The sequence below is a fragment of the Periophthalmus magnuspinnatus genome, chromosome 1, assembly GCF_009829125.3.
Source record: "Periophthalmus magnuspinnatus isolate fPerMag1 chromosome 1, fPerMag1.2.pri, whole genome shotgun sequence".
NCBI lineage: Eukaryota > Metazoa > Chordata > Actinopteri > Gobiiformes > Gobiidae > Periophthalmus > Periophthalmus magnuspinnatus.
In genome coordinates, this window is record NC_047126.1 from 26272009 (window position 1) to 26283038 (window position 11030).

The following is an 11030-nucleotide window of genomic DNA, read 5'->3' on the forward strand; positions in this document are numbered from 1 at the left end:
GGAGTGGAGAAATGAAGGAGCAGTGTCGCCCTCTACTGGTCACAGGTCAAATAAATGCACATCATTCTGCGCTGATGCAATCTTTTTATGAAATCCTCAGTCATCTCTGGGCAAAATTTAACAAAAAAAAAACCACAAACACAAACATTGTTTTTTTTTTTAAATCAACTTTACACGTATAATTTACATTTACATTTTATATTATTTGTGTGGCCCTACCATGTGTCCAAGTCCAAGTTACATTTACTTGTGTCAGTTTTTAAAGAAAAGAAAACCAGTTTCTAACCAGTATACCAGCATACCAGTGACATTTTCATTGAAGTAACAGTACTATTACACGAGTAATACATTGTATAGTGAAGGGCTGATCAATTATTTAAATTAATACAGTTCACCTCTAATTATTAAAATACAGTTGATTTAAAACTGTAATAAATGTCTTAATACATGTATTATAAAACAAAAAATGCTGCTTTATATGAGGCATTCCCTATACATGACATAGATTCATAGAGTGAACAGTGAACTGGTTTCTAATGGGATTAAAGCATTAGTCACTTCAGCACCAACCAAAGATTAAACTGGACCACAAGGAAAAGAGTAGCAAGTAGGAGCATAAACCAGGACTAAAACCAGCTCTAAATATGGTCTAAACCAGGAGTGAACCAGAACTAAACCAGGACTACACCAAGTCTAAACATAAACCAGTACAACACATATAAACCAGTACAAACCAAAAAAGGTTTGGTATCGAAATCCACTTTATTCACAGCAAACAGTGGTGAGATTAGACAGTGCATGTTCATTCATAATCTCCTGTGATTGTCTCAACATTCAAATCCACCTCAAGACTCAACATTACAGTTTATTGTTCACTGTCAGTATGTTTACAATAAAGAGAGGAGGAGAAGGTTTGAAAAAGTAGGTTTTCTGTAGAGATACTAGTGTTGTCACGCTATTAAATTTTCAAATACTATTTTGATACTAAGGAGTAGACTTGATACTCAATACTGATTCCAATACCGTGATGATAATAAAAGACACTCTTTATTTAGACAATAGAATGTGATTTTCAGCAGTAAATCATAGTACTTTCTTTTATGTTACCATGCGTTTGTCCAGGTAGGTTCTTTGTCTTATACTTGTTCTGATACAACTCAAGATCATTCTAAAGCTATTCACGAAAGGTTAATTACTGTCCCGTGAATGTGAGTTTTTAGTATCGATACCTGTTCAAATGTTTATCTAGTTTTAGTAATGATTAATATATGATTTTTGATACTTTTTGACCCTAAGAGATAGACTGATATGATATTTGAATGCAAAGAGATAACTGCATAAAATGTGACTACACCGCTTTATTTTTTGTGGTAAAAAAAAGTCTGTGGGTGAGTTTGTAATAAACACAAATTATTTCATTTGGGAATAATGATCAAAATCGGTCAAAAAATATCGGCAGAAATGATTGGCGATTGGTCTAACTAGATTTTAAATAATTGGTGTCGGCATCGGACGTGAAAGAAAAACAAAACATGAGTTGATGAGTGCTTCGGGTGGGTATCTCCTCCACCTGCTCGTAAACATACTGACTGTTGACCTCATCTCAAAATACAAATCATTTTTTTAAACATTCAGTGAAAGTGTAATTGTTCATTCATTCTTTACAATGATCTGCAGCTGTTACAGAGAAATTACCCTTAATAACACAACAGTCAGAATCTTTATGAAAAACCCACACCGCATTTGAATTAAATACATTAAATACATTACAATATCACAATTTAAAAGCTTGTAAACTTGTTCATTCATATTGCCCATTGTAAACTTGATGTTAAAGGTTTTAAGATTTCTAACACAGCACAAACAAAAAGCCTCATTGACTTTTAAAGACACAGTACGCAACTTTTTGGAGGTGCCACATCATCTGCATGATACCATAGAAAATAAAAAGTTGAAGCCATACTTCAGAACATTCTCCATTGAGATAGACAACTTTTATGCCATGCTGTGGAGGTTTATAGACAAAGGAACAACATTTCCATGGAAACAAGCAGGAGGAGGCGAATTTAGAGACAGGTTTGTGGAGGTGTAAGTAAAGATGAATGTTTTCAAACATTTTTCATTGCAAAAAAGACAATCATAAGGATAATAATAGTAATAATAATAATAATAATAATAATAATAATAATAATAATAATAATAATAAGTATTATTATTATTAGTAGTAGTAGTAGTAATATTATGACAAAAAAGTTACATACTGTGACTTTAAATTCTATTCCATTTGATCATGTTTTAATAGAACCAGTGGTATACTGTCCTATAAGTGACCAAGAATAACGTTACCATTTAAATGTTCACATAAACTTATTCTTTAAAATGTAAAAATATCTGCAATCCATAATAAATTATATATTATGTGTAGTCGTTTATCGTTTGAGGGCTTACATTTGACTTGCAACTGTCCGTTGCTGTCTAGGTGATGTGTTCTCCTAATGGTGTCGTCACGATGCACATTGACATAGTCCAGCATCTTTCAGTTGAGACTCCTTGCTAAACAATCCATGCATGTGTAACATCACGTCTGGAATATTGTAATTCTTTGTATGTGGGGCTGGACCAGGCCTCCTTGCAGCGCTTACAGAATGTCCAGAACGCTACTAGCTTTAGTATGGATTAATATCAGGTTTCTGTTTGGCCCTCAGCTTGTCCACACACTTCTATTTTGCCTGCTAAGAGTTTTGCCTCTCCTGTTACAGACAATATAGTTTTGTAATATAGTTTTGAGTGTGTTAAAATAGTAGCATATTTTATAGATTGAGTTGAGTTTTAAAAATCTGAAATATCAAAAATAGCTTTGCTTGTTTGGTCCTCTTGGTTAAACCACAGCTGCCTTTGTGAAACTTAAATGTGTGAATCACAGACTGCATATATTTAATAATAATAATATATAATATAAACAGTCTATGGTGTGAAGTGCATTTAGAGACATTCATGCATAAAAATTATTCAAAGTTCATGAGATTAAGGAGAATCGCTGCAGTGCCAAAAAGTCCTTACTCCCGTGGAAGCCATATGTGGTATATTACATCAATTTTGTCATCACATCTGCCAAATATGTTCTGTGTCACCATGAAACAAAAATAATTGTAATTATAATCATTTAGTAACTTATAATTGTGTTTTAATCAACAAAAATTGATGAAAACTATGACAAAAATATTTTAGTCAACAATATCAGAACTGCTCAATGTACCACAAAGTATATGAGCAAAAGCATAAGTAGCACCTGTCTGCCCATGCTGCAGACAGTTCATCTGTAAAGTAATACATTTAGATTCAGCAGTGACTCTCCTGTACTTCACATGTTTAAAGGGCCCATATTACGTTATTTTCGAATCTATGTTATAATGTAATTTCCTCATCAAAAAATACCTGGAGTTTACCTGGAGCTGTGTTTTGTTTCAGTCACACAAACCCTGCATATTTAGGCTGAGTTCTTCTCTGTTCAACCTCATGCTGTCATGTGGTAATACAGCACAGTGCTTCACTGTGTTTTTAAACTCCAGACACCTTCACTAGAATCATTTGCATAATTTCAGCTCTGGAATTGCCCATCTTTACCAAAAAAAATGCAAACAGTAGCTGTTAACCTGAAAACTACCACTTCATGACATCACAAAGTAGAACAGAGCATTTTGAGTAATGTGAATAATCCTTTAGTATTAGGCTGTCTATATCTCCAAACATGTGTGAATGAAACACAACACCGGGTATGTTTTTGAGGAGGTAACAACATTCTAACATGGCTAAAAGCTCACAAGAGTAAATTTGACGTAAATAGGACTTTTAAACTACATACTGTTTCTCTTCCCTTGTTCAGTCCTTTGGTTCCTGCAGCTGTTCTACCTGATCCGAGCAGAGAAGCACCTCATATACTCTGTGACCCAGGGACTGTCGGACACGGACAGCTGGTTCTTCCGGATTTTGTCCAGGTCTGCGGAACGGGTTCTCCTCATGTGAGAGCGGAGGCCAGTCCTGGGACGACCGGTTTGGACACAGACATCTGACGTGTGGCTCTGAGAGAGACAGATGATGTTAGAAAGTTTAAGTTGTTTTACTTTTTTTTTTTTTTTTCGCTGCAATTTGGGACTCTTCCCATAAATCCCATAAACTTGTCACTGATCTCTGACCTCTGTGTCATGCCACATTGACCTCTGACCTCTGTGTCCTGCCTTACTGACATTGGTGGAGTGCGACACGGGCCCGGATGAGGTGTGGGTCTGTGAAAAGAATCCACTGTATATTTTTCCAGACACCAGAGCAGTCTGGAGTTTTCAGGTCATTAGACGTGTGTTATTGCATGATCCCACATGAAGTCACGCTGCTTTGGTCAAATACACACAGCAGGATGTTGCACTAGCTACTGGTCAGCTACTAGCTAACCTCATACTCATACAACACATTCATACACAAGCAATACGAGTAAAGTGTCTTGCCTAAGGACACAACAACAGTTTGTACAAGAGCCCCTGCTACCCCACTGTGGTACATAATATTCCCAGTGGTTTCCTCACTAAATGTATTTGTGTCAGTGCTCATATTTCCTAAAGTAAGTAAACATTCATCTGGGGTTTGGTTGGATTTTCCCCAGCAATGTTGGCTTAAACCAGATTGATATGTGTAGCTCTGAACTGAGTTCTACACATGAACAACTCTCACCGAAAGCAATCAGGACCTTCCTGGAGAATTCACCTTTCTGTGCAAGTTTGATGAAGGATCACATTACTTCTGTATTTTTTTCTAATAGAAAATACTATACTGGCAACAGTGATTCATCTGAAAGTGGAAATCAAAAATTTCACAAGCCTTTTATAACATAACCCTTGCAAGTATTACAATTATCTATCTTGTTTTATATCAAGGAATGGCCTTGCTGACAGACATCCTGGAGTTTAACCTGCTCTGTCTGATCCTTTCTGTAGACCCCGCAGTTTCCGAAAACCACACGCCTCTGTTTTATTCATGACAAGTGTAGAATGTCTCAGGTGGATCTGGTGTCATGCAGAAAAGACTATGGTGGCTTTACTAACCACACCAACACTTTTAACAGGGACCAGAGGGTTAGCATTTGCACGTCAGGCTAATCTCTGTCAGTCTTTAATGAGTTAAGAGCCAAAAAAGAATAGTCTACCTTAGGCTGCATTCACACCTGTTCTAGTTTAGTCACAATGAAGACTTGGCATGATGCCGTAATAGGTCTGATTTAGTCCTGGTTTAGTTCCAGGTTTAATATCTGTGAAGTCCCAATATTGATATGGTGTGTGCACAGTTGTAATGTACCCTTAATCTTTACTGAAATTAAAATGGTTACACAATGCACACATTCTGCAATGAAGCCAAATACATTTTTAGATGTTCTGAAAACTCAAGAAAAAAACCCAAAAACAAATGGATTCAAACAACCATAAATTTGATTAGTCCACTAATTATTCTACTGGGACTCCAAGGATTTACATACACATTAGCAGTGAGGATGGAAAGGAAAAGGTATGGCATGAGTAAACTGGTGTTTTGGGAGTGAATCTTAAAGGTGCACCAAAGGCAGACCTTCCACCTTTTCTGGTGGAAGGTCTGCCATCTGCTTGTCTCCATGGAGATGTAATTGTTTTGCCAAAAAACCTCCACAGTATGGCATTAAACTTGTATATCTCCATTTAGACAAGCAGGTGACCAGGCCAAGTTGCAAATAAAAAAGTGCCAATACTGGTCCAATAGATTGGCCAGCTGATATAATACTATCTCTACTTTTTACATTTAAATACCAAAAAACCTAAATCTTAAAGCAGACCTATTATGCAAAATCAACTTTCCCTTCTCATTTATCCTCTTGAAGTTGTAATTGAAGTGATTTGTGCATGTTTGAGCAATCTTTAATCCCTTATTTCCAAGACGCCATTTTGCCAATCAACACTTGTTTTCACTGCCACTTCTACATGCCCACTGTTCTGTACTTTGTTTCCAATTTTATTTTCCTTATCACTGATATGAGTAGAATTCGTCAGTGTCATGTAATCTTTTTGGTACAAATGAAACAATATCTATGTGACTAGCGTGATCTGCAGCTATCCAAAGGTGGGGCCGACAACTTCACGGCTCTTTGTTGTGATGACATTTATGGCAACATCAGCTCCTATTGGGCACTGTTGTTTTCTGAAGCGGACGTTTCTTTAATTAAATCAACTGATAAAAATTTTGGTCGACTAAGACACCATTGACCGATTAAACGACTACAGCCCTAAAGCTTCACTCACATCAATAGGAGTCCTCCTGGCCTCCATGTGTTTCTGTGTCCAGTCCAGTCTGCTCTCCCTCTCTCTGCTGATGGCCGGAGGCTGGCTCTTAGCTCTGGTCTTCCCCCCTCTCTGGCCCTGGGTCTGTACCTGGTTCTGTCCTGGTTCGGTTTTCTGGGGGCGCCGCCGAGGCCTCTGTCTGGCCCGCGGCTGCAGGATTTCCCCATCGGACGAAGCGCTGTCGATCGGGCCGTTGTCTGTTGGTGTGTCGTCGTGGAAACCATTCACAGCGGAAGAGTCATTAGCATTAGCATTAACTTCGTTTGGGCCGTTTTGTACAACTGCTGTATCTGTTTAGACACAAGATGCCAATAAGAGAAGTTAGTAAGAAATCAGAAAAAAAGCTTTATTACAACTGATGAATGAAATATAAAATAAGATACAAAAAGCGTGTGTAAATAATGGTATTAGAAACAACTCAATGATATTATCTCACATTGAATACTGTATCACAAGTTGGTCTTTAACAAATTTAAATACACTCAAAATAATGGAATCACTCTACAAAAAATCCCTAAAGGTCTTTGATAGGAAACCGCTTTCTTTCCATGTTTGTAATATTTTAAAAAAGCATAATCTTTTTAGTTTTGATCATTTTAAACATTTTAAATATGCATGTTTTATCTACAAAGTGCTACATGGATTAGCCCCGCCTCCCATGTCAGACCTTTTCAAAACAAAAAACACCCGAAGCATGAGGACCAGGGCCTCGTCCAGAGGAGACTGTGAGGTGCCCTATAGAAAAACTGCCTTTGGACAAAATGCTCTTTCTGTGAAGGCGAGTAAGATCTGGAACGGCATTCCACTTCAAATAAGAGAGTGCTCCACATTATCCACTTTTAAAACTCAACTCAAACTCTGGCTGAAATCAAATCAGTCATGTGATCATTAGCCAAAATATGTACCTCCCTTCTTACTTTTCTTACCTTTTTTTTTTTTTTTTTAACTCTACTTCTCACTTTTTAACTCTTGTATATTGTACTAATGTGATGTATTTGTTGTACTTTTTACCTGCCTGGGGACTGCGGATGTAAATTAGCTCTGTAGCTATAATCCGGCATATTTACATTTGTTTACAACAGATGTTCATTAATGTGCATTGTCCCTATCAAATAAATAAATAAAATAAATAAACAAAAAAACAAAATCGAAATACAAAATGTACAGTGTAGACAAAACAGATGAAGATATTTTGAATTTCAATACCTAAATTGTTCATTGCCAAAAGTATAAAACTACGGCCTACAGAATCCCATTTATTTCAGAATATGTTTGAAGATGTCTAAACTCCCCATGGAGAAACAGGGAGGAAATTTGACACACAGCGCCTGACACATAGGAATATTTCAGAACATGTTTGTAGAGGTCTAAACTACAGTCAGTAGCTTTTACACACACTTTCATTATTTTCCAATACCTTTAGATTCTTAAAATAGGTGGTATTTAAAGTACATATGGGGTTAGAGGTTTTACTTCCTTGTTGGACACAGGCAGCACATATGACATACGTAGAGGTATTTCCATAACTGTTACCTCGCAACCATAATAAAAAACAAGGGCTAAAATTTGTCTTAATTACACAATAATTATGATTAAACAAATAAAAATAAATAACAACACAATGCTAAATCTGTCATTGTGCTCCTTGCATGTAAATTGTCCCTGCATTTTGGATGGAGTTTTCCCCACAAACTGCCTGATCTAAAACTATGATAAATATTTAGCACAGGTACTATCCAACCAAACCAAGTCAGATTAAATGTTTGTCATGTTTTTCCAAATCTAATTTTTACCTGTCTTTGCTCCACCTCCTCCTCCAGTCTCTTCCTCCGACTCCTCTGCCCCAGAACAGTGCTTGGGTCCTGGGGTGGTCCTCAGCTCCATCAGCCTCTGTGTCACCTCCGTCGTGTCTGGAGATGCCACAGACAGAGGGCCCACCCGGCTACCTCTGCCTAGGGGAGTGGACCACCCACTGGACTCAGAACTGCCCTCCCAGCCCTCCCAGAACCAGGGTCTGTGGGCACCCTCCATCACGCGCCGGGTCAAGCGGTACTTCAGACAGTCCTCGTAACATTTGGAGAAACTGTCCCATTTTGGGTCCTTAAACTTCTTCATGTACTCAGTTCGCACTTTCTTTGTCACCATGGCCCTGGGTAGTTTATTTCAGCTCAAATACAACCTACAAATAAAAAATACATGTATTGTTAGATATACCAAATATACACTTTTTTTTTTGTTTTTGGCATAGTAAAAAATCCTCTGATCTGAAGGTCTTCAGTTCAGATCCCACTGTTGTGTGTCCAGACTTCACCTGGACACAGGAAACTGAGGAGGAACGCTTTTGTCCAAAGCACTGTTAAAGCAGACTTTTGTTTGAGCTTTCTATTATTGTTGATTTATTGATTGAAACAACATTGGTAGAGCGATCAGCTCACACAGATGAATCATTTTGTCTTTGAGCAAGACACTTAACTCCCCTCGCCTCCAGTGTCTAAATGGTTGCTTGTTGTAAATCCCTTTGAGTGACATGAAGGTACAAAAGTCCTTGTATTGTCATGATCTTAAAATTTCTCGATTTTGATGGAATAAACTCAATACACTGATTCTGATACCATGATGATAATTAAAAACTCTCTTTATTTAGACAACAGAATGATTAAACACTAAATCGTAGTACATTCTTTTATATTACCCTGTGGTCTTATATCTGTTTAATCACCCAGTTGTCCGTTCCATAGTGATCCATGGCATATACAGATCTATGTGGTCTTGTACTTGCTCTGAGAAAGCTCAAGGTCATTCTAAAACTATTCAAGTAGATTCATTTATGTCCTGTGACTTTTTAAATATTGATTCCTGCTCAAAAGAGTATTGAGTTTTAGTATAAATTAGTAAGAGATTTTCGATATTTTTGACAACCTTGCTATGCAAGTTTTGTTGTAAAGGGTCACCCATCTGCTTTCTTTACATGGGATGTTGCAAAGTATAGCACTAAACTCTCCATGAGGCAAGCAGGTGATGAACCCAGGCCAAGGTACAAGGCAAACCCACTCATTAGAATGCATACATTTCAAATAGTATTATTTAGGAATAAAAACACCTGTCTAGATTGTATTTATTAAATAATAAATGTAATACTATACTGGGAAACATTCCAGGCAAAGACAAACAGACAAGCGGGTGAGGGTCCGGTAGTAGTAGTAGTAATATAGAAACGCTCTATCAATGAAATACCTTGGGTTTAGTCTTTAACATTGCATATTTTTCTAAATAAATTGATCTCTAATCCAGTCCACATTGTGTTTACCTGTTTGCTTCACCACATCCTTCACAGCAGATTAAAGGAGGGATGAGCCTGATTATAGTCTTACTACAGTGCTCTGTCTGCCTGCACACAGCTCTATAATGTTAAATTTCATATATCACAGTGCACTTGAAATTCAATACTACTTAATAGGTTAGGCTAGCTACTTAAGCTTGCATAATCCTCCACTGGATCACTAGCCTACTTTCCCTTTGCATTTAGCTTCAGTTTAAATATGATTACGATTTACGTTACATTGGATTAAATGCGCATGTTCAAATGTATTATTCTGTGTGGGAATTTCAAGTTTTAACACGATTTTATGGAGACGTGCCTTTCCTAAATAAGAAATTGGGATATTTTGCAAAATTTATATCGTATGCATTGTATTTGCATGTAATTTAGGGATTATTGTGTTATATGTAGATAGTAAATTGCAAGTTTGTAGAATAATTTCGCCTTAAAACGATGAAAAGTGATGCATCCCTGACTGGTTACCTGTTCGTTATAACGGACTGTAAAACCAAAGACGGTAAACAATAAAATGTCGTCTCTGTCATGGTTTCTTTTATACTTTAATTTAAATGTATGATAAATATAGACTTACCAGTGCTTTTCTCCAGGGGATTGGGGGTTTTAACGCTAATTATTCCCCGTAGATGGGCATCGCTGCTCGGCTCCGTTTGACAGAAAACAGCAAGACTTGAAAAGATGGAACGAGAGAATGAACGAGAACGACATCCGGGAGACGCCTTCACAATAAAAGTCAAGAAAATGTGAAAAATGTGCAAAAATATGTATTGATACTTTTTTTTCAACTCATATTGGCAGTAGGTCTATTACTACCGCACCGTATAATACCCATCTGTATATTAATTTAATGCACTTTATGTACAGAGGTGTCTAATACTCAGGTAAAAGGAGTAAAAGTATGCTGTTAGAAAAATACAGTTTCTTTAAAAAGTTGGTCAAATAACAGGCCTAGTGCCCAATTTCCAATTAACGTTAAATAGTTTTGTTTGATACCGATCCATATTTCATTTTTGAGTATTGCATTTGTATTAAATATTTTATTTTGAAGGGCCGGTTCTCAATCAGAGCTTCCTGAATCCTCTGAGCTGTATGAGAGTGGTTCACAAACAAATAAAAATGGGATGCTCCGTAAAAATGCAGGAGCCCTGTGTACGCATGCGCACAATTTGTTAGAGCAGGGCGCAGGTGAAAGGGGACGCTGTCTGACCACGTGACTGCATAGCACACGGCAAGTCCTTCAGTTTGTATGATTATTATAAAAATGTTTTAATTGTTTTAAATATTCTCATTGTTAAAAGCTTGATGACTCCCTCTGGCTGCTGTGTGCTTAAGTGAGACAC

At 37.1% G+C, this 11030-nt stretch overlaps 1 protein-coding gene across 1 annotated transcript; it reads right to left on the reverse strand.

The window, feature by feature from the left end:
• Positions 1–3869: 3869 nt before the first annotated feature.
• Positions 3870–10329, reverse strand: ccsapa (centriole, cilia and spindle-associated protein a). The gene is made up of 4 exons (XM_033965381.2): positions 10265–10329; positions 8147–8532; positions 6315–6643; positions 3870–4079 (listed from the first exon to the last, which is right to left on the reverse strand). Exons 2-4 carry the CDS (start codon positions 8496–8498, stop codon positions 3906–3908), a joined length of 855 nt encoding a protein of 284 aa, XP_033821272.1. The 5' UTR covers positions 8499–8532; positions 10265–10329; the 3' UTR covers positions 3870–3905.
• Positions 10330–11030: the final 701 nt, after the last annotated feature.